Consider the following 25,385-nt stretch of genomic DNA (forward strand, 5'->3'; position numbering starts at 1 on the left):
GTATTAATATAGAAAACAGTTATTTTAAACTTTTAGAATATTTCACAGTATTAGGGCCTACTGTTTTTTACTGTATTTTTGATCAAAGAAATGCAGCCTTCAGAGACTTTCAAAAACACTTAGGTGTATATGACATTCTTCTTTCAAATGAATATAATCTGAGTTATATTAAAACATGTCCTGAAAACAAGTCCATCAACGTGCATCTATCCATCATAAAAGTGCTCCACACAGCTCCGGGGGGTTAAAAAAGGCCTTCTGAAGCGAAGCGATGCGTTTGTGTAAGAAAAATATCTTATTTAAAACTTTATCGTCTAAAATAACTAGCTTCCAGCAGACGGCCGTACGCATACAACGCAAGTCGACTTGCGCCACAAGAGTAACTCGTTACGCATGTATGACGTAGCATGTAGGAGTATCATAAGTTTAGACGCCTCTCGCGGTTCAAACAAACAGAGCTGGGCAACAAAGTCAAGCTCCTCTGACATTTCTCTTTAAAAATTGTCGTTTTAGACTTCTAATTCGTGACTGGTGTTTTGTTTTGCTCTATCCTCTATGCTTCCGCGTTCATCATAACGTTGTGCGCCAAGGGTCACTCCCACTAGAAATCAATGCGTACGGCCGTCTGCCGGAAGCTAGTTATTTTAGTTGATAAAGTTTTAAATATGGATATTTTTCTTACACAAACGTATCGCTTCGCTTCAGAAGGCCTTTATTAACTCCCTGGAGCAGTGTGGAGCACTTTTATCATAGATAGATGCACTTTTATGGACTTCAAAACATAAACGGCCATTCACTGCCATTATAAAGCTTGGAAGAGCCAGGACATTTTTTTATATAACTCCGATTGTATTCGTCTGAAAGAAGGATGTCAGATACACCTAGGATGGCTTGAGGGTGAGTAAATCATGGGCTAATTTTCATTTTTGGGTGAACTATCCCTTTAAGCTAGAAACAACGCAATTTATGACCAGTAAACAGTAGACTAGACTATAAGTATTATTTTATATTGGGGTGTGTCCAATAAATAGCCAAAATAAAGTCTTGTTTTTCTCTTTGCTGCAAAAGTAGTTAAGTTCGGGACTACTTCAGCCAAAGATGCACAGGTCCAATTAACAGACTTGTGCAATAAATATGTCATAGTTCATATTTAAATAACACCTCAGCCTCATGCACATAACCACAAATGAAGCTAAATTTACATTTATATTCTAATCAATCTTATCTCAAACCATCTTAAATGGTACAATGTAACTTTTTTTTGTTCAAAATTAACCATTTTGAAGAAGAGTCAATACAAAAATCCTTCTTCCAAAATGTGTTCTTGTCTTACCCAGATTCACGAAGCCTATTTATTTCTATTTAGACCAGACGGGATGCTTTTTGCAGGAATATACATTGTCAAAATAATCAACGATTACTCGATTACCAAAATAATCATTAGTGGCGGTCCTAACTGCAATATTTAGTTTTTCTGCGATATAGGCCTATAGATAAAATAATTTCACTAGATGACTTGAATAGCTCTATACTGAAAGAATTATTAATTATAATGATTTTGAAAGTGATTTTCTCTTTGTATTTTGTTGTTTGATTAAGATTAATGACAGACAGCAGCAGGAATATTTGGTTGCTGTCACTAAAAGAGCGAATGCATGGATTGAATATGATATGATTTGTGTGACTGCTAATTAGTTTATTTGGACTTTTATAATTACTGAGTGTTAAATTGTCTTTAATAATAATACGTTTATATTAGTTAGTTAAGCTAGTTGTTTTTGCGATGGTATTTTTAAACCATAAGTTCAAAACTTGTGTAAGTGTTCTTTAGCCTGTTGATTTTTGTTCACAGTATTCAGCTACAATGAAATGTTTTGCAATAAGTCAGATTTGTGAACAATATCTGTTTTTGTTATTTTTACCTTATTGGAATCGAAATTAGGAATCGATAAGAAATGGAATCGATATGCAGAATCGGAATTGTTCAAATTCAAACAATACCCAACCCTAATGAGTAGTATAACCATATTGATCTAAACAGTCAGCACAACCAAAACAATGTTCTTCCGCAAAATGCATGCAGTTTCGTTTTAGAAAAGTTATAGAGTACAATTAGAAATAGAAATATTGTGCACAACACAATGAAAATTAAAAAGCAAATACAAGTTAACAACACCGCAGAATCAAGCCACAACACAATGGAAACAAGCCACAACACAACAACACGGCCACTATAGAGGGTGTGTTAAAGCGAACAACTTTATAAGGAAATGGTCTAATGAAATTGTCTTTTTTATTGTAGCACCATTTTTTTTTTTTTTATCCTTTAACTGCATTTATAACTTTTGAAATTAGAAGTCATTTATATGTCAATTTAAAGTGTCATTTAAAACGCCTAGTACAGTAAAAGCTGTTTAAAATTTGGATTTTGTTATACCATTACCTCTAGTACGAAGCATAAACTTTAAAGAATCCTTTAACTGGGCAAAATATGGGACTGTGAAATGAATTCAGCAGTAATGTTCAAAGTTCAAGGGTCCATAAAAATAAACATTATTATTGTAAAAAAGGTTCAAAATTTGGATTTCGTTAGTCCATTTACACTGGTATAAAGCCTGCATGTTCATTTTAACACACCCATGGTGGATGCGAAACAGCACCACGAAATGAGCTGATTGCGCAACAGACGGCTCTGTGTATTGGCCCCAATGGCCCATATGGGAAATTTAAGGGTTCATAAAAAAAAATAGTCTGGTTCAGTAAAACTGACAGAAGAAAATGACCAAATGTATGGAATTCCAAAGCTGCTAAAATAAAAAATGAATAAAGATACATAATTTTACAAAGAAATGTAAAAAAAAAAGAAAAAAAAAATGTAAATGAAATGAGTATTTATAATACTCTTAAGTATAACTAAGTTTTCATTTATTTATTTCCACTTTTACTCATTTCCACATTTATTAATTTCTTCATTTATTTTCTACATTTATTTTTCTGTTTGCTAATGAGGGGCGTGTTTTACCTCAGACATAGCAATCAAACTCAGAGTGGCAGTGCTGAAGCTTTGAGGCCACAGTGACCAAACGAAAGGCAAGAGGTGTGCAGATATGGCTTTGCAAGTCACACAGGCAATGAATGACTTCGACATGGACATATTATAAAGATGAGATGGACATCTTATAAAAACTTATAACAATCACCCTAACTGTGTATATAGGGTTACCATCCATACTCTTCATTCCAGACATGGCTGTAAAACATTTCCGGTCGGGATTTCTTTGGAATTAAATCAAATAAAAGGTGTCCATGCAAACACAGCTAGTGAGACACACATCTCACGCCATATAGCCATACATTATAGATACTTACACAGAAGCTAACTGCATTTTTAATGCATAAGGTCCAATAACAATGCTATTAAGAGGAGATATTTCCCTTATATATTGACTTCCCAGGGGCAATTTTATTATTATTAATCCTATCCTATATAATTTCACATGTGTACTTCCGTGTCAGTTATCAGATTGAAGACGTGGCTTCTGTTCATGTGTACCAAGACATTTTAGACAATTTTTTACAGCCATATACAGGATAAAAAGAGTATGTATGGTCGTCCTATCCAGTTTAGGTGATATTAAATGACTTAAACCGGGATATAAGATTTTGGATATATTGCCCATCTCTAAGTCATTCATTCCCTGTGTGACTTGCAAAGGCATATCTGCACTAATTTTGTCACGATACTGGAATTTCCAACTTCGGATATTCAATACCATTTTCGATACCACGGATAAAACTGCCATATATGCCGCCATACCGATCAATTGTTATTACCTCATAATTTTTTGATCATTTTGCAATAGCTTACACACAGAACAGGGAGGCTTTATTTGAATCATTGAACTAAATTTACACAAAAAAAGACAAGCAGTCGGTAATAAAATGAGAACAAATTGCAAATGATAGCTCAAATAAATACAATAAAGAGACACATGAAATAAACATGGATTTAAGTTTTTCAGGTTGGTCTAACAGTAATATTCAGGTAAGAAATAGGCATACTACAGTAAATGAAAGTAATCAAATGTAAAATAACACTGGATAGTCTTAATTGTAAAACTTAAAAACAGATTAATGCTTACAATTAAAGTTGTATTCAGTCAAGAGTGGCGAGTGATTCTGTCTTTTGTTCTCCGATCACTAGGACTGTAATCTCCCAGTCGATTAGTCGATTATTTGGTCGATACGTTCTTGCTCGACCAAAATTCTGATTGGTCGATTTTTTTGCCGCGTTCATTTCATTAGTTTTGCCGCGTTCATTTCATCAGTTTTTACCTATTTTTTGCCGCGTTCATTTCATCAGGTGGAAAGCACAAAATTGCTAATGGGGGTTTCACAGGTAACAGTCTGTCTTCAGAACACCCCCCTTGTTTTCACTTCTTTTGGATTAGCCCAACCCGAGAAGACAGACAGACAGATTGAAGAAAGTAGGCTACTAGAAGGTTTGCTGAATATTATTACTTGATCTGGTTTGTTTAATAAACATTCTTTTTTTATTATAGTGGACGTACCTTTTGTGTTTAAGAGTAAAAGATTTAAGTTAATAGTCTATTCGTGTCTCAGCCGCGAAGCTGAGCTCCTATGTTCAGCCTCGCTCTGTGCGAGCTGCAATGAAATGATAGTGTCTGTCAGTTATTATAATACATATGACAAAAACAATTGTCTAAATTATGTTGCATATTCCTCAAAAGTTCTTGTGATGATATCACTAGTTGACAACATAGTACTATTTTCGGAAATCATAGGCTATGATATTGCGCGCAGATGCACGTGATGCAACGCTGCAGAGCCGACAGACTCGTGTGTCAGACTCATTTCAGTGCAAAATAATTAGGTCAAAAACGATTTAATATACTGCAAATAGCCTACTAGTTTTTTTATGTTTATTTATAATTCATTCAGGCGGACAACAAGGCTCCCAAGTACTGCGCACAGTGCGCAGCTAATTAATTTAACGTTTTTTTTTCCTAATGTCATTTTTAGTCGAAAATTTCAGGACTTCAGTCGACCAAGATTTTCTTTGGTTGATTACAGCCCTACCGATCACCCTGACAGACAGCAGCAGGTTTAGGCTTATTAGGCTGCTGTCACTTTAAGAGCTTATGCATGGATCCAATATACTGCAGAAAAGGAGTATTGAAACCATTTCAGAATTGATACATATCAAAATATCAATATTTTTGACAACACTAGTCCTCACAGCTCTTGCATTTCGTTTGGTCACACCACAAGGTGTCACTGTGGTCTCAAAATGTTGCCCTTGCCACTCTGAGCTTGATTGCTATATCTGAGGTAAAACACATACCCCTCATTACCATACGGACAAATAAATGTAGAAATAAATAAATGTAGACAAATACAAACATAAATAAATGTGGAAATAAGTAAAAGTGCAAATAAACAAATAAATGAATAAATTATTTATTGTATTTATTATTTTGGCAGCTTTGGAATTCAATACACATGCAGATGTTCAAGTTTGTCACATCATGCCCAAAAGACTTGAGAGTGTAATGGTGCTTTAAGTACTGAGTTAGGGGTATGAATACTTCTGCAATGTATTCATTTCCTTTTTTTTTAATTTTAATAAAGTTATCACAAATCTGTTTTTAGCTTTGACATTATGGTGTGTAGAGTGTAGATTGATGTGAGAAAAAAGTAATTTAGGTAGCAGCAACATAAAATGTGAAAAGAATTAAGGAGTACGAATACCTTCGCAGGGCGCTGTATATAATGAGGACGGTTGGGGAATAATCATTGCCAAGAAAATTCATAGTCAGTCTTGCGTATGGCTAAAGATGGCCTTAGAATCACCAAGAGTTGGATATGACTGAAATGGTTAATGAGATGCTGCTGACTTGGAAACAAAATGCTGCTGACCCCAAACACCTCTTTATTGCCCAAAACCATTCCAGATTCCAAACACATCTACAAACACACCCAAAATGTAGCTGTCCCCAAATGCCCCATCTTGCCCAAAAATGCTGCTGACAACAAATCACTTTTTAACCCCAAAATGCTGCTGTTCCAAAACACCTCTTTAAAGCTAAAAACATTCCTCATTCAAAACATGCCTATAACACTCAAAATGTAGCTGTGCCAAAACGCCACATTCTGCCCAAAAAGAAAATGCTCCTGACACCTAACACCCCTTTACTGCCCTAAAATGTTGCAGATTCAAAACACCCCTATGACACCCAAAATGTAGCTGACCCCAAATGTCCCATTCTGCCCCAAAATGCTGCTGACCCCAAACACCCCTTTATTGCCCAAAAAGTTGCTGACTCGAATCGTGCAATGATACCCAAAATGCAGCTGACCCATAACTCCACTATTCTGAAAGATGATGGTGCCTAAAAGACCTGCTGCCTCAGAAAGAGGTCTATGAATGCACCTCACCAGCTTTTGAAATACGACCTGTCCCGTCCTGATGGGGGACAGATTAGCAGTTTGCTAATAAGACACAACAGTTGTCAAGTGGGCTGAAGAAGAGAAACTAGCCAGTCACAATAACTTCTGTGCTACTTATTCGCACAAATACCACGCACGTCCACTTTGGAACCCCAGGTTAAGCAAATATGGGTCCGTAAACAGGTGTTGTTTTACAGCTAGGCTCAGATTAGCCGGCTAACGTGCTAAATACTCACATTTGCGCAGCCACTTCATCCAGTGTCTCACGATCACGCTGTGATATTTCTTGTTTTCGATGCACCAGGCGGATAGTCCCTGAATGGATTCCATGGTGTTGGATACAGTCTGAAAACGACGGTCCAAAGTGGACTCAAAGCGCGGCGATGAGCCACTTTTGTGGCCGCTAGCGCCAGCAGTTCCAGCCGCCATTTTCAAGGTCTTCTAGTCGCGGACTCGCGGTGCTGCCGCTTACAGGTTCATGTGTAGATACTGCATAAACTCCATTATCACCAATATATTACAACAATACTTGACATGCACACAGTTTTTTTTTTGTTGTTGTTTGTTTGGGGGGTTTTTTTTGGTTTTTTTCTTTCTTTCTTTCTTTCTTTCTTTCTTTCTTTCTTTCTTATAAAACCTTTTCCTCCTTGCTCACACAGTCTTTGGTCTGAATCAAATCACAATAACAAGGATAATGTATTTTATCCATCACAGGGTGTAGAAAAAGAAACTTCAGCCTCGTGAAATCACTTTGAAACATAAATATGAATCTTTTATATTGATAAACTTTTATATTATAAAACAACCAGACATCCAGCAGGGGTCAGTCATGTTCAGATAGAACACTCGAGAATATGTGGACCTTCTAGTCTAGTGTATTCGTTATCCTACTGGCAACAAGTTAATCATATTAATAGCTATCAAGAGCACTTTCATTAAGTTAATACAGACAATCTATCGATTTCTCCTGGTCAAAATATATGTATAGATATATGCTAAATATATTTTGGACAAATATTTAATATATTTTAAATATATCAGAAATGGCAAAGACCTACTAAATTTATCAAAAGTGGCATAGTGAAATAAATACTTGAACTGTCAATGAATCAAAATCAAAGAATCCTGAAAAAATTATGTTTCCACAAAAATATTAATATTAGGCAGCACAACTGTTTTCAACATTGATTAAAAAAAATTCTTGAGCACCAAATCAGCATATTAATATGATTTCTGATATGTGACACTGAAAATTCAGCTTTGCCATCACAAGAATAAATTACAATTTGAACTATATTAAAATATACATTTTAAATTGTAATATTTCACAATATTGCTTTTTAACTGTAAATAAAATGTTTAATAAAAAAAAATGCAGCTTAAAGAGATTTATTTCAAAAACATTTAAAAAAAAATGTACTGACCCCAAACTTTTGAATGCTATAGTGTATATTTAAAATATATTTCCATTTAATTTGTTTGCTCTATATAGGCTATGCCATAACTGATATCTAAAAAGAAAGACAATAAAAAAGAAAGAGACTGCAAATAACAATATAAGAAACTTTGAAACATTTAATGATATCAAAAAGTGGAACGTTGAAAAACATTTCAGCAACCTTGACTTGAAAAAACTTTGATATAATAATAGTAACAAACAGAAAATGGGTTTAAACAATCAATAGAAAATAAGAACAGTGCTACAATGCCTGACTTTTTTAATTTTGAGGAAGATTTTTTATTTATTTAAAAAATATTTTCCTCAAAATTCTACCTTCACAATTACATGAAGCTGTTAAGTGCATTAAAATGTTAATCAATATATTTTCATATGCACTTTTCCCTTATAGTACAATCTCCATTATGATGGCAACAATACACTCATGTATTTTCACGATACTCGTACAGCTGTGACTACATGCGTCTCAGTCAACAAAAGTTCTTCTCATTAAATACTGTATCTCTAATTTCAGATTATTCTCTACAAATAGATAAATAAAAGTCGTATCTTCCTCAGTGTGATCTTTACAGTGTGGGACACTCCACATACTCGTAATTAACTTGAACATATGTTTTAGAGAATGGTTAATAATTACAATGCTTTAAATGGAAAAGGACTTTTTAGGTGAGTAGAAGGGAACAACTGTGCAATTTTCTAAAACAAAAACCTAGATTTCTGTGACAAAATGAACTATTACAACATGGAAGCAGAACAACATAAATGTGCAAACTGTGTTTGGCAAGAAAATTTTCAATAAATGACCATTTGCTTTCCAGATTATAGAATAACACTTCATGATGCATCCCATCAGTTGTTTGGCTCTCTGTATCTTAATAAAAATACAACACTGAACTATGAAAATGGCCCACGGCCCACATGTACGGACTCTCAAGGGTCATTTTAAGGCTGCTTATAAGATCTCAGAATGTTCAAGTAAAGAAGTAATAAATAAAACTGCCTCGAAAATATCCTCCCATACTGCAAATCAATTCCAGAAAAGTGGTTTTCAATTCAAGTCAAAGGACATTAAGGTAGATTTTCTGGACGTTTTATCAGACTATTCTTCTAGCTTCCCATTGCCATGTTCATAAATATTGTTGGAAGCCTGTGTTATCATGAAAGGCAGTGCAGTCGAGTGTTTGATAGCTGTGCATGTTTCACCGGTTGACCATATGGCTCAAGCACGTATTTTAAGACACATCTCTGACCTCTTAGGACTTTAGAAATGTAGAATCTATAATCTTATGCCATACTGTACATATGATAACTTCTGTGGTGTACATATATGTGGCAAAATGTAAAGTCTGACTAACTGAACAACACTTTTCACTTTGTGAAAAACAATGATTTCCCAATATCAACAGGCTGGAAAAAAATGGCCATTCCTTTAAATGCGAGAAACTTCAAAACATTATGTGTTTAACATCTCTGTGCAATGATGTTTACTATTAACCTGTTTTTCTGGCCCCTCTCCTTTTACAGATTCGCACACATCTTTCCCACTTATCATCAAGTCTGCTGGTGCGTCAGAAGTAGGAGTCGTGGAGGACACTGACCAGTCCTGCATAAACAAGATGCTGCCGTCTGTGGCTGATGGTGGTATTACAAGCGGAGGCGGTCTTCCTTTCGCAGTCACAGGGGTTTCGTTTAAGGAATTTGTCTTTTGCTGAACTTGAAGATGCCTGTTTTTGATGCGTTTGGATTCAGATGTCATTTTATTTTGATTTGTACAGATCGCACTGTCTTCTTCAAGTTCGCTAAATGTGGTTTCAGAGTTGCTGAGCCATGAGCTAGTATCGCTGGGGCTTGGTCCTCGATCGTCCTGTAGAATACGTTTGCTGCTCGAGGAACCTTGCGAGTCAGAGTCTGACCAACTTAATCTGCGTTTCTGAAAGAAAAAGGGTTCTGATGAGGAATTGAACCATTCAAGATTGTTGTAGATTGTAAAGGCCCTGATATACCCTGATAACACAATGGCTTTATGAAAACATTTTATTTAGGCTTTTATTCACATAAAAACGTTATGAATTTTTTGAAGCGTCTAAGCGTCAGTTGCGTAGCTGTAAATGGAGGAACAGAAAGCTCTCAGATTTCATTAAAAGATCTTCATTCCGAAGATGAACGGAAGTCTTACGGGTTTGGAACGGGTTTGGAGTGAGTAAATAATGATCAAATTTACATTTTTGGGTGAAGAAAAACTTTTTGAACCGAGAAGAAACTTGTTGCTTATCTCATTCGGTTTGTTTGTTTCAAAGCACTTCTATCCGCTTACCTTTACAGGAATATGTAACTGGTCCTGATTCCAGCGTGGAGGCAGACTAGCCATAACATTTTGGAATGAAGGGGTGCCATCGCGATGCTGAGGCCTCACCTGAGGGAACCAAGCCTTTAACATCATCTCCAGCTGCAGAATAGTGCCCATATACTTCTCCCTATGGAGGTATAGCAGAAAAATATGATTTAATAAAAGGCATTATATGCATTCAATCTAATGCAGAGAAATGCATCGTTCAGTAGAATAAAATAAAATACCCAAGGTCAGGTTTTTGTAGAACACCCACAATCCTTCGCAGTCTATCCATGGCAACACTCTGCTGAAACGTGCTCAAACCTGCCAAAAAGAAACAGATTAATAAATAAAATAGATACAGAATTACATAAAGTGTGGACATACACTACCATTCACATGCTTGGGGTTGGATTTTTTTGAAAGAATTCTCTTATGCTCGTCAAGGCTGTGTTTATTTGAAATCAAAACTTTAGTAAAAACTGTAATAGAAAACAAATATTTTAAGTTATAATATTTTCAATATTGTAATTACATTTTAAAATAATTTATTCCTGTGATGATCAAGCTGGATTTTCAGCATCATTACTCCAGTCTTCATGGTCACATGATCTTTCAGAAATCATTCAAATATGCTGATTTGGTGCTCAAGAAACATTTCTTATTATTATCAATGTTGAAAACAGTTGTGCTGCTTAATAATTTGATGGAAACCTAATTTTTTTCAGGATTCTTTGATGAATGGAAAATGTAAAAGAACAGCATTTATTTGAAATAGAAATCTTTTGTAACATTATAAATGTCTTTACTGTCATTTTGTATCAATTCAATGCAATCTTAATGATTAAAAGTATTAATTTATTTTTAAAAAAATCTTATTGGCCCCACTTTTGAAAGGTAGTGTATATAGAATTTTTTTAACGCATTACCTTTTTCATATCGACCTGTTTTCAACCCATTCAACAGCTCCAACAGGGGCCTGATGTACCCATGCAGCTCCGAACACTGTAAAAGAAATTATATTAAGACATGCATTTACCAATAAAATCATCATAGAAACATTTAAAAACGCACAATAGATTTAGAAACTGCAAAACTGTCTTGGAGGCCATTTTAAAGCAATGGGCTGCCTTAAGACTTCAAGAGAGGAAGAAGAAGAACACTAACGGATCCAGTAAGTGCCTACGCACCTTCAGTGCTTCGCCCCTAAAGATGACTCATTCTGAATTTCCCAAGCTTTGTGTTATTAAAGTTGCACACAGATCAATGTATCAAAATGACCACCCACAATTGTAAGCCAATGATACCACCAGGTGATCAGATACAGCCATGGTAAAAGGAGCAGCTGTAATTTATTTTTTAACAAGGTTCCTGATCATTTCATTAAGATCTGATTTGTCTGTTCGTAACATTTCAGCACATATTGGTTTGTGCATCTGTCACATTGGGATGCAAGGACTTTGCAAAGAGGCTTATATCGAAGGATGGCCCAGTTCCCAAACTATATTTGACATGACAGCCACTCACAAGCTGATGTGTGAGAGAATGTGCTTAGTAATGGTGTGCATTTCACATTTGAAATGGGCGCTTAAAGGTACAGCGGCCTAAAATGTACTGCTTACATGTAAGGCTCAGAGAAATGGTCATAAAAAACTACTCGACTGAAATAAGTGGATCTCATGAGAATTTTTTTATTAAAAACAATGAATAATAAAAAAAAGTACCTGACCTATTTAAGCATGTTTTAATCTTATTTTGTAGTAATGTTTATTTTGTAGTGTGTAATGTTGCCGTTTGAGCATGTAAAGGGTCTGCAAAGTTACAAAGCACAAAGTCACTCCAAAGGAAGTGATGACTATATCTACATCAGTATATATACTGTATCTGTATCTGTATCTATAGCAGTAAGCACTGTTTCCGAACTCCCTGAAACACCTCAATTGTAGCCTTAAGTTTTCTTCCGGGTAACGTACACATCATACTCATACTCAGGCATACTCAAAAAGAAGTAATTAAAGGGTAACTCTCGCCAAATTGCAACCTAGGCTATTTTTGTTAATCTACCCGAGTCAAACATTCGTGTAAAAGCATAATTAGAATGGAAACGCCACTTTTAAGATTGACCGTATTTTCGTTTTCGGTCAAACTGCCTTTTGAATGGGAGTGCTAGGGGCACTACAGTGATAGCATCAAAATCGATATTTTTAAAACACTAAGGAGGCTCGACACAACATTAAACTGTGCTTGAAGTTTCACCAGGGGCTCTACACATGAACTCAAGCATTGGCAACATTGTTAGTGTGTACACAAAGTTTACTAAAAAGAAAGGTTTTGTACAACTCACTTTATCAGTTAGTGGTTCCGGTGGCTGGAATTTTGTCAGACAAAAGTAGTCGATCTCCGAATGCAACGTAACATGAGGAGAGTAAAGATGGAAAGATCTTTACCCTCCTCATGTTACGTTGCATTCGGAGATCGACTACTTTCTGCTGACACTTCAAGCACATTTTCATGTTGCGATTTTGATGCTATCACTGTAGTGCCCCTAGCACTCCCATTCAAAAGGCAGTTTGACCGAAAACGAAAATACGGTCAATCTTAAAAGTGGCGTTTCCATTCTAATTATGCTTTTACACGAATGTTTGACTCGGGTAGATTAACAAAAATAGCCTAGGTTGCAATTTGGTGAAAGTTAGCCTGACATAATGCAAACGTAGGCTGACACTAATGCAAAATATAAGAGAAGCAGAACGCATGAAAATATCACAGGGTAAAGAGATTTTCAGACTTACTTTGCGTGCAAACCTCAGGTCTCCCTCTGTGGGAATCCTTTCATATGGAGCCGGGTTCTGACTGTTGTAAGCTGGAGATGCCGAGAAACATCCAGTTTGACCAATTTCAACTCTGCCACTCCTCTGGTTCACGAAGGTGAGAGTCGATTTGGAATTTTGAGAGCTCCCATTGGCCAAGCTTTGGATCTGGCAAAGCTTTGGATCAGGCACAACACCTGCAGCTTTACTCTCAGAGGTGAAGACCTCAGATTCGTCCTCCGTCTGGTCACTCTCACTGTACAGGAGAGAACTGGGGGTTGAGGAGAGGGAATCTTGCATTTGCCACTTGGAAGGACTTCCTGGTGACAGCATCACTGAAATGTGAGAAAACAGATATGTGTGAGGTGGCAGATTGTTTAAAGCTGAAGAGCGATGGGCTGAAATGAACAGAACTGATGGCAGCAAGTGATAGCCTATCTCTGAAGGGAACATGGCAGCTGAAAAGTATGAGGAATGTGAAATACAGCTGAGAGAATGTTAACAAAAAGCCCAATAGGGGAAGGGGCCGGTTGCCGGAACTGTCACTGGTATGTTTTGAACACTAGGGTTGCAAATCCTTGTAAAAACTGCTAGAATGACTTAGAGGATTGACTACAATTGTTTAAAAATGACTAATTACCATTCAACTACTTTTCAAAAGTTTGTAGTAGTTAAGATTTTAATATTTTTGAAATTGTCTTATTGCAAAAACATTTCTTATTATTATTAAAGTTGATAGTAGTTGATACTAGATTGAAGTAGTGGAAACATTTTATATCCTTTTACAAGGATCCTTTTCCTTATCCTGATACAATTTTTCAAGATTCTTTGATGAATAGAAAATTTAAAAGAAAATCATTTATGAGTGAGTGAGTGGGTGGAGTGAGTGGAATGTGTGGTGTGTGTGAGAGGGAGGGAGTGAGTAGAATGTGTGGTGTGAGTAGGTGTGTGTGTGAGTAGGTGTAGGTGTGTGTGTGAGTAGGTGTGTGTGTGTGTAGGTGCGTGGCCTGGTAAACCCTACATTATGGAGACAAAATGTCCCCACAAAGATGTCAATATCCGAAATCTGGTCCCCATTAGGAAAGTGATGTTTTTTGAAAATGTAAAAATGCAGAAAGTTTTCAGTGATGGGTAGTTTTATGGGTAGGGTTATTGTAGGAGGATAGAATATACAGTTTGTTCAGTATAAAAATCATTATGTCTATGGAATAAAACATGAAAACACAATGTGTGTACAGTACATAAAAACATGTATATGTTGGCAGGATAAGTACAAAGCTGAACTACTGGCTTGACTGGACTTGAAGAAAATAAACCTTATTGTTGAGGTTTCCTGACAGACAAAATAAATAAATCTGTAAGTCAAGAAATAAGAGAGGTGCTAGCACCAAACAAACAATTGGCAACAGACAGTGTGGATAAAAAAAACGAATGCAGGAACACAGGATATAGTCCAAAACAGAAAGAGAGATCACAGAGATACCACAATTATCCTGTTTAAAAATCGCACTACCCATGAAGAACAGCACGCCATGTTCCTTTCACTAGGTCAAAGGCCACAATACCACATATGGTTTGTATCTTAAGAAAAAAAAACATAGGAGTTTTGAAAAGCACAAGAATATAATATGTGCATGCCTATAATGCATATACCCTATAATGTTGTTTAGATGGACAGCTATAAATACAGTGTAGGGTTTCAGAATTGACCGAGTTGAAGAAAACACTCTCGAGGGCATGTGGCTCATAAAAAAATAAACAGCTAGGCGGTGCCATTAAGACAAATTAACTTTCACCAGATGGACTGCTTGGTGGTTTAAAAAAGATCGATATAGAAGAAGAAAGACATATCGTTTTGGATAAAAGCTTTTGCAATATGAATAAATGTAACATGTAAATATTAAACATTTAAAGAACACTATTATCTATGCTGAGTTGACTAAGCTGTCTTGGAACGTATGTTGTGACGCATTACAATCCATAAAAATGTTAGCTTTTAAGCCAATAAATAGAAATATTGAAAAAAAAATTATTCTTTATATTGAATACATGAAATCTTCACATAAACATGAAAATCATTATAAAAGTAATAATAAAACATCAACCACATGTGGGAAAACAACAACAGAAAATATCACCGTAAGAGATCTTGATCAAATGTAAACGTTCACCAGTTTCAGGTTGTAATGAAAATATAATATCCTACTTTTCAAATTATTTTTAATTGCAATTATGACATGATGACAGACATAAACAGACAAAACAAAGGGATAATGCAGCTCAACATGGTGTAAACACACAACAAGCGAGATGGCAAACACGTGTAGCATTTCTGGAATATAACGGAGATATTTATTAAAAAATGTTAGATGTAAAAATTCTTAATTCCCTTACCTTAATACTGGGTCGATTCTGGGTCGGTACCACAACAACCTAGCGCCACTGACACGACCTGACCTGACCTGTTGTATAGTAGTTTCATGCAATATACTGCTCAATAAGATTGTGTGTCGACGTCTTCGTCGTTCGCAGTATTGTCCTGAGAGATTTTTTGGACTTCTATCCTCTTCCTTTCTCCACTCACGTGACGTCACGTCACTCTACAGCGAGGGACAACATGTGAATCGCATTCGCTACACGTGCTGGACAAAAGCCAAGGCAGACTGCGCTCCCATTGGCTGAGAGATCAAAGACGAGTCGCTGATTGGACAGAAAGTAGAACCAATCCCTAAGTATCTGAGTCGGGATTGGTCGGCCTCACATGTTTGCACACCCCCCTCTTCGCACGTGGCATTCGAGTGGAAAGGCAGATACTACGGATTGAATCACGTTATACAGACGGTGCTCGTTGTTCCACATTAGAGGAAGAGTTTGTACCCGTGACAGTTTGTTTGGAACATAACAACATTTACCGACAACGCTCTATTTTAGATGACCCTCAAATTATTTTAGAGGTAACCACAGCAATATGATACTTCTAATTACATTATTTTCCTATTTCTGACAGATTTAAGTAGAAAAAAAAACATGAAAAAAATGCGTGTTTTGTCGAAAAATCTACACGAGAATTGATATCTAGAATAAATATTTGTTGCTTCAACCAAAATAAATGGTAACTGAAATAAAATATAAAAATGCTTAAAATATAAAAAGCTTTTCCAAGGCAACATTTCTCATTTTCATTTAGTTTAACTTAATGTAGCTATACTAAAATAAGTAAAACTGAAAGAAAAATAATAATTATATATATATATATAAATATATATATATATATATATATATATATATATATATATATATATATATACATTATTCTGTGAATACTGTATATATATTTATACATAATTTATATTATATAAATGATTTATATATAAATAGCATATTTTCTTAAATATATACATGAATGTGTATATACAAAATAATTATACACACATATTTTATGTAAACACAAACTTTTATTTTGGATGTGATTAATCACGATTAATCGTTTCACAGCCCTGATATATGTATATATATATATATATATATATATATATATATATATATATATATATATATACAGTGCAATGCATAAGTGAATACACCCATGCTAAAGTTGACTAAAAAGAGGAATAAAAAATCATATTTTGGAAATTGAACTTAATGCCTTCATTTAAAAAATTAGGAAAAATCCAACCTTTAAGGACACCAATTTTCTTTGTGAATGAATAATGTATCGTAAATAAATAAATGTTCTTCCTTAAAATACATGGTGCATAAGTGAGTACACCCCTATGTTAAATTCCCTTAGAGGCAGGCAGATTTTTATTTTTAAGTATTTTAAAAAAAAAATGTTTAGGATACTATGCATCCTGATAAAGTTCCCTTGGCCTTTGGAATTAAAATAGCCCCACATCATCACATAGCATTCACCATACCTAGAGATTGGCATGGGGTACTTTCCATAAGATCATCTCTCAATGCAAATCAAACTAGCTTTTAGGCTAACTGAAATAAAATCATGCCAATCTCTAGGTATGGTGAAGGCTATGTGATGATGTGGGGCTATTTTAATTCCAAAGGCCAAGGGAACTTTATCAGGATGCATAGTATCCTAAAAAAAAATATAAAAAAATACTTAAAAATAAAAATCTGCCTGCCTCTATGGGAATTTAACATAGGGGTGTCCAAACTTATGCACCCTGTATTTTAAGGAAGAACATTTATTTATTTACGATACATTATTCATTCACAAAGAAAATTGGTGTCCTTAAAGGTTGGATTTTTCCAAATTTTTTAAATTAAGGCATTAAGTTCAATTTCCAAAATATGATTTTTTTATTCCTCTTTTTAGTCAACTTTAGCATGGGTGTATTCACTTATGCATTGCACTGTATATATATATATATATTAAATGAATTAAAATTAAAATTGATACAATTATAATTGTATCTCATTAATACTAAAATAACACTGGTGTCACATTAAAATGCATTTTGGAAGATTAACTATTGTGTCCCAAAAATTATCCAAGAAATCCCTTTTAAAGAAGTCATTGCATAATCCACTCACTACCCTTTGACTTCTTTGTATTTTAGACTTTCAAATGTGGATCATTATCAAAGTTTGTGTTGGTGAACTTTCCTTTTCTAGTTGATAGCAGAACTATGATTGTTAGTCTGACAAAAAAAAAAAAAAAAGAGAGAAGAGAAGGTCAGCTCAGGACAACAAGCGTTATTGGCTCAGTTTCATTCAAAACAAATGAGCTAATGAGTCTGCTCCCTGTGGTCAGCGAAATTACCAGGCAATAATATCCACATACATTATTGTATTCTGGGCTTTGGCTTTTTGGTTATTATGATCAAAAGGACACTTTCAAGAGTAATTATGAGTCTTTCGGGGCAGATGAATTCATTTTGAGCCAAAAACAATATTCAAGTATAGTGCGGTCACTACTGAGGACCTACTGTGTGACAAAGATTTGGTATACATATTTTTAATGTATTCTGAATCCAAAATCAGATTATAGTTAGATTATTCACAGAGTATTATGGAAATTACAGAATTACTGTGAACAGAACCTTTAATTTTACATTTTTATTATGTCTGCATCACATGACAGCATTCACGCATGAATGCATTGAAAGCTTATTCACAAAACACACTTTTTCAATCTTTAAACCACTGAAGGTCACCGATTCCAGCTTCCTCCAGCACTGTTGTTGCCCACCAGGTCAGCAGCCAATGCACACAACAGAATATAGGTCACATGTTAACCATGCTCTACATTCTCAAAGTCAACTTACCCTCACTCACAATGATAATCACAACTCTATTGGAAGCCGTTATTGTTCACAGCTGGAGAGATAAACTCATCTGTAGCTGACCAATATACTTGCACTTGATTAAGTCAAACATGTGTGGGTTTTTAGCTGACATTTTAAGATCACTGAAATGCAGTTTTTATTATTTAGATATAATTTATAATATTAATAAGATATAATGCCTATATAGTTTTTATAAACTTTTATTTTAGTTTTAAGTCGTGTCCCAAATGACACACTAAACTATGCACTATATACTCAACCATAGTGTATTAAGTCTGAGTCTGATAGCCCTCCTTCTCCACTACGTAATTAAAGATACAACAGTTGTGCATTTATACTATTATACTTATACAATTTATACTACAAAACGTCATAGAATAGTGCATGGAATGCACCTTTAGTATAAGTTATTTGTGCATCAACTTAATAAAAATGAGAGCTCAAATATAAGTTAAAGTTTTTATTTAATAGTTTATTTCAGTTCAAGAGCCAAATAACATATCAGTTACAATTCAGTTATTTTTCTTAAAAACTAAATAAATAATGAATGTTTTCTTTAAAAAAAATTATGAAAACAAAAAAATTAAATAATAATAATAATAATAGTAAGTAATAAACTGAAAATAAATAAATAAAAATGATATCCTCTTTCCTGCATAGATACGTTAAATTCATCCTTGTTGTTCACTTACTGGTCGATTGTTGATTTCACTGTGTTTTAGCATGAAGGAGAGGCTCCATCCACAACTATGAACTCCCTGACCCAGCAGCCCGTCCCCCTGGTTTACAAACAAGAATAATGTGAACCCTGGGGCAGAATGCTGTCACATGACTATACAGCTTGGGGTATTTTTCAGCACATAGTTCAACATGCACAATTACACCAATCAAACAAACAGATCTTTTGGATACAATAATTATGTTCAAAAACAGGAAATCATTTAAACGTTGACTGTAAATAAACAACTCTGTAGTGAAAAAAAATGGATATTGTGAATGACAATTGTTTAGGCCCAAAGAAACTGAAGCAACAGGAGTGGCACATCTTACTTTTTTTTTTGCTAGTTAGACTTAAATGGAAACCAGTGGCGGAGCCAGGATTTTTTCAGGGGTGGCCAGGCAAGGGCCAGCAACCAGTCTGGGGTGGCACAGAAATCTTAATTATTTTATCATAAAAAATAATTTGACTATAATGTATTGGACTGTTTTAGTGCCTACACAACTGAATAAAGTTAATTTGTACTTAATTGTAATTGAGATAGTAGTGCATTAGGAATCATGGAATACTGAGTGAATTTTATATATTTTTTATTATTACCCACCACCTCATATTAAAATTAATTAAATAGTAATAAAAGGGCACACACTATAGCTAAAGTTCAACTTGCTCTGTTAGCTTGGTTCTGGTTCTCAAAATCTCCAATAGCTTGTTCTACATTGTTGCATCTTCATGGATGAGATAACATGCAGATAATACTGTAGTCCAAAGATTATTCAACCTTCAATGCGTTTTATATAATCAATGAACTCTTCAACCAATTCTGAGTTTGTCAAAAAAAATGTTTAACTTTCTATATTAGTTGTCAAAATAAATAATTGCAACAGTTCTATCATACCGAAATTAAAAAGGAAAACAAAAGTTGTCTTTTGAATCCCCATGTGCAAGAATGTGAACAAGGCGGAAGTCAACAGCACATAATGTACAATGTTATGTTTTTCATAATGTAATGTTGCCAGAATGTAAAATTAAGTTATTTTATGGATTTAAAAATTATCCATTTTTGTTTGTCCTTTACAAATGAACGCAAAATGAATGCCTATCTTCTAGTACAAATGCAGTGCTCACATTTATTTGGACATTAAAACATTACATATCCATTTGTGCCTTATATTGTGATCTCACATAGCAGAATATTTTAATCCAGACACATGTGACACATGTATAACAAATACATGCATGCAGTTTTGACAGCTTTAATCGCCTTTTTGATTCATGAGTTAATTGACGACAGAACTACGGCTACAGCACGCCGCATTTGCACGTGATGTGCGTACCGCAAGCACAGTACAACGGCTGTCAGCCGTATGACAGGAAAGTTAGTTAGTTTTACTGACATTTGGCCTGACAACATCTCATCTTACCGAAGATACACTCAAAAAAATGACTCATTGGACAAACTCAATTTAATTGATGGCAGGATTTCCATCCAATAAATATGTGTAGCCCCAACTTACAAAAAACTAATTCATGCAATGAAATGTAATTAAGTTGGTCCAACTCAATTTTGACCAACTTAAATGAGTTGGTCCAACTCAATTATGAGCAACTTAAATGAGTTGGTCCAACTCAATTATGAGCAACTTAAATGAGTTGGTCCAACTCAATTTTGATCAAATAGTTTAAATGAAATGGATACATTTAAAAATAAGTTTTAAGCTTCTTAAACTTAAATTAGAACATTTCATTGAAAAATCAATTAGGAAATCCTTATTTTGTACCCCATAGAGACAAGAGACAAATCTTGATCGAGATGTTTTTATTTAAAACTCAATAGTGCAATAGTTATTTCATGTGAAAAGTACTTAGAAAAATGCAAGTACACATTTTAAAGCCTTTTTCCAAACATGTACAAATGTCTTTGTTCTTATTGAACACAAATGAAGATATGTTAAAGAATATGGGAAACTGAACAGTTCTGGGCCACCATTGACTTCCATAGTAGGAAGAAAAAACAACAACTATGAAAGTCAATGGTGGCCCAGAACTGTTAAGTTTCCCAAATTCTTTAACACATCTTCCTTTGTGTTCAACAGAACAAATAGATTTATACAGGTTTGGAACAACCCCGGGATCAGTAAATTATGACAGAATTTTCATTTTTGGGTGAACTATCCCTAAAGACAAGAACGACTAAGTAGAAATACACACAAAAAGTGTGTAAGAAAAAGCATGAAAGAGTGTTAAAAAAAAAAAGTGTGTAAAAAAAGAAATTGTGTGTTAAAAAAAAATTGTTCATTAGGATTTTCTGGATAAACTTGAAGGTGTACTTGAAGTTGTCAGGAAAATTAAGATCAAGAGCATAAATGAGACCGAACAGCATGATGAATGCCAGGATCACGCAGTCTAGGTCCCTCAAAACCTTAATGCCCTCGATCACAACTCCTATGTCTTCTGTACAATCTCCTCTTTGGATTTTGTAAATCCCCATGACTGTGTTTGGGATTTCATTTTCTGCATCCTCAGTGGCCTGGACAAAACACAAAACACTTTGGTTAAGCCCAGGTGAATTTGACCCTTTATATTTTAAAAGTAATCAGCAAATTGCATTGCTACTTTTCACTTTTACTATTACATTGTTGGCTGCCATTTATTTCCATTTTATGGACATAGACATACACATCTGAAAACTTCTACAAATTCTATTGTGTTCAGATGAACAATGAAAGGCATACACAAAGTTATTACCCCTGCAAAATTATTACTATTAAAAATATTATTTTATTAAAATGAATAAAACAAAATATTATTATTCCACTAATACATATTTTATTGTGAAATGAAAATGAAAATTGAGCATTTAATAATAATCAATCATATATTCTTTTAAAATATAGAAGTATTAACAGAATTGTTGTTATATTCATAATAATCACTTACCACATACTCCTTGAAGAAAGAATCTGGATATTCAGTCGGGTAGATCATCAGGCCTTTCAGGGTGCACTCTCTCCTGATGTTTATGTTGTCACACTACAGCAGGGGGAAATCAAGACTGAAATTAGCCAAATGCAGAAAGCTGTACAATAACTAGACAAAACAAAAGACATTGCATGCATTTATACTAACAGAGTCTGTGATCCCCAGGGCGTTTTTGATCTTTTGCCCCTTCACTCCTCCTTTGCTCTTGAAGATCTGCATCAGTTTATCTGAAAAGTGGTCCAGCTGTAAGAACATTGATTGCAGTGGCTTCGTAGTGATCTGCATGAACTGTGTTCACCTTCAAAATAGAAAAAAAACAACAACAAAAAACAATTTCTTACTACGAAAAGAACCTAATAACGACTAAAATAAAACACTACATAACATGTTTACTTACTTCACTCTGCTGAAAAAGAGCTGGCCATTGATTCTTGAACACCTCTATCATGGGCATTGGTTGACGACAATGGGTTTGAAGTCTATTAATGAATGTGGAATGTAGATTGTGTTTCCGGTATCTGTGGGTGTTAAATGTCCTGTAAATATTACTTTCAAATGCACATCCTACAAACATACACTGAACTGTTTCATTATGCCTGACATGTCCATTTATGTGTTGAAAATAATCTTTCTGTTGCTAGCTCCATGCATGAACACACATGATACTGGAATGTTGTTAATTCTTCTGGCTTTGGAGTTTCCTGTTTAGCATGTATTTTGTACATGTGATTAAGAAGCTTACTACATATACTAAACGTGCATGGGCAATCTGTGTATGGACATGGATAGCGAAAACTGCCACTAAAGCACAGATGAGTCTGCCTAAAATGCTGCAGCAACAAATACCTGCTAGCTAGTTTCGATGGACACATTCTTTGCACTGCCACATTCACAATCCTAAAAAGAAGAATAAAAAAGTATTATAAGATACCATATTTAAAAAATGTCACAAGGAGCCTAAATCAGAATATTTGAATATGACTTAATATAAATAGGAGGTTGCTGTTCACCTGGTCATGTTCATAAAACTGTGAAAGAGAAGATGTTGATTAGGAGTGGGAACCAGTACTCACATGAAAATATGCTTTTTGTTTACATGGTTCTGTTTTACCTAACTCGTTCACTTAAGGGATTAGTTCACCTCAAAATGAAAATTTCCTGATAATTTACTCACCCCAATGCCATCCAAGATGTTCATGTCTTTCTTTCTTCAGTGGAAAAGAAATTAAGTTTTTTGAGGAAAACTCAGGATTTTTCTCCACACAATGGACTTCAACGGTAACCAAATAGTTGAAGTCCAAATCAATGCAATTTCTAAGGGCTCTGAAGTGCTTCAAAGGGCTCTGCATGATCCCAGCTGAGGAATAGGGTCTTATCTAGCGAAACGATCGGTCGTTTTCTAAAAAAAAAAAATCCTGAAATGTTTTCCTCAAAAAACTTAATTTCTTTTCCACTGAAAAAAGAAAAACATGAACATCTTGGATGACATTAGGGTGAGTAAATTATCAGGACATTTTCATTTTGAGGTGAACTAATCCCTTAATATGACACTTTACAATTCTCTCAAGTAATTAAATTGATTTTAAAATAATTTTAAATGTTTACTTGGTACAATTGTCTATATCTATCTATAGCGTGCATTGTGTTTCATCGTGCAACTGATACGCAAAAATTACTTTTTATATCATATTATACGCCATCAAAGTGCGTATGTAATATATATAGATAGATAGATAGATAGATAGATAGATAGATAGATAGATAGATGGATAGATAGATGCCTATTTTTTTGAGAAACGAATGGGAGTTTACAGAATACATAGATCGATAATTTCAACAAATATGCGTTTTATAGCGTTAATCAAATAGCGTGTTTACTGCAAAAATAGACGACCATCGTCCATTCTGTCACATTTTTCAGGTGTTCTGACTGATGTAACTTAGGCTACCCGTCTGTCACTTGCTCTGATTTACCATGGACAGCTCAGCTACGATGTTGTAAATGGGTAGTTTACATGATAAAAGTAATCTAATATTGAGATATACGTTCTACCTTATGTACTTCTAGTTTTAATTATTTAAACAGGCCTTTGAACAAAAAAGGCCTGTCGTGTATTTTTCCCCCACAGCGCTTAATGTCATATGGCGATTGTGAAACACGGAACACCTCACTTTCATGATTGTATGGTGAAATGTCTTATTTTTCATGTTAGGCAGGTCAAATTTGATCAAGAAAAACGCACTGTGGCCAATTCAGCGTGAGTGAGTGACGCAGCTAAAAATAGACTCGGCGCCGAAACAATCGCGGCGATAGCAAGCCTCCAATTCATTTTATGACGGATATATCAATCCAGCTAGCAAGCCAATAAGTTAAGAACCAATTTTGCACAGTTACAGTCAAATTCGGGATCGTTAGACTGGTCTAACACAGAATTTGCACGTTGCGTGAGTAAGTTAAGCTATCGAAGGGACACTTAAAACAATTCACCTCGCATAACTTTCACTGCTGTTGCATATTTCACTCAAAATTATGATATAAGTTACACATCCTCTTACAGTGAGATAAATTCTTTATTACAAATACTCAAGCAAGATAATACTTACCAATAACGAATACGACGTTGCAGTCCTTGCGGCGGCAGACGATAAAATGGCGGCCACATCCTCTGAGCATGTTCTTCTCTGAGCTTGTCTTGCACATGCGCAAATGGCGCTCTCCGAAGCCAAATAAATTTGAGTTAACCAAATTAAATTAAATCTCATAGATGACACTATTTATACATTTTACGTTAGACTTATTAAATATATATACGTTTTATTCCTAATTAGATATATTTAAATAAAGTGAACACAATTTAAATGTGTCATACCTAAGAAGGCCTTGAATCATTTTTTTGAGTGTAGCCAACTGAATAAGGACAACGCGCTTTTCTCAGCATCTGACAGAAGTGTCACAAGCTTTCACACACATTTTCTAAAATAAAAGTAGCATCAGAAAAAAAGAGAATTACGTTTGTTGTTGACTGCACACTATTCGACTTCCTCAAAACGGTCTTGCAACCCACCAGTTGAGATTGACTCTATATTTACTATGTGCATATCACTGTCTGATGTTCTGCTGAAGCTCATTCAGCACTTGCAAATTTCCGCACTCGTTTGACTTGCGCCTGGCGCTGAGGTGAAGTTGGAGTGTGCGTCTGAAAAGTCACACGTTTTTTGTGGTCTTAAAGAGACGGTTCAGCGTTTTAAAAAACGCGATTTTTGTCAATAAAAAAAGAGACAGAAACAGCAGTTGTGAGAGGGGTGGCCA

The 25,385-nt window shown here is 34.9% G+C and overlaps 3 protein-coding genes across 6 annotated transcripts in view; all 3 read right to left on the reverse strand.

Moving 5' to 3' along the window:
- Positions 1-6,942, reverse strand: part of celf3a (cugbp, Elav-like family member 3a) — a 64,237-nt gene extending 57,295 nt beyond the window's left edge. For 2 of the 4 annotated variants that reach the window (XR_014608477.1, XM_084131332.1), the window contains exon 1: positions 6,708-6,942. Coding sequence is in view for 2 of the 4 variants with exons in the window: in XM_084131332.1 (XP_083987458.1) it covers positions 6,708-6,900 (193 nt within the window). In the remaining 2 variants the exon portion in view is untranslated. The remainder of the gene's footprint in view (positions 1-6,707) is intronic. The other 2 variants (XR_014608478.1, XM_084131333.1) reach the window with 1 other exon arrangement.
- Positions 6,943-8,028: 1,086 nt separating this feature from the next.
- Positions 8,029-15,673, reverse strand: ciarta (circadian associated repressor of transcription a). Its single transcript, XM_084131438.1, has 6 exons — positions 15,464-15,673; positions 13,052-13,404; positions 11,189-11,264; positions 10,505-10,583; positions 10,245-10,404; positions 8,029-9,860 (listed from the first exon to the last, which is right to left on the reverse strand). The coding sequence occupies exons 2-6, from the start codon at positions 13,400-13,402 to the stop codon at positions 9,384-9,386; spliced, it is 1,143 nt and encodes a 380-aa protein (XP_083987564.1). The 5' UTR covers positions 13,403-13,404; positions 15,464-15,673; the 3' UTR covers positions 8,029-9,383.
- A 4,932-nt stretch (positions 15,674-20,605) lies between these two features.
- On the reverse strand, positions 20,606-24,944 carry LOC311094086 (uncharacterized protein). Its single transcript, XM_084131827.1, has 7 exons — positions 24,680-24,944; positions 23,086-23,103; positions 22,922-22,972; positions 22,473-22,593; positions 22,223-22,373; positions 22,034-22,126; positions 20,606-21,623 (listed from the first exon to the last, which is right to left on the reverse strand). Exons 1-5 carry the CDS (start codon positions 24,736-24,738, stop codon positions 22,299-22,301), a joined length of 324 nt encoding a protein of 107 aa, XP_083987953.1. The 5' UTR covers positions 24,739-24,944; the 3' UTR covers positions 20,606-21,623; positions 22,034-22,126; positions 22,223-22,298.
- Positions 24,945-25,385: the final 441 nt, after the last annotated feature.

Source organism: Abramis brama, assembly GCF_963993115.1.
Source record: "Abramis brama genome assembly, chromosome: 12".
In the NCBI taxonomy this organism is placed as follows: domain Eukaryota; kingdom Metazoa; phylum Chordata; class Actinopteri; order Cypriniformes; family Leuciscidae; genus Abramis; species Abramis brama.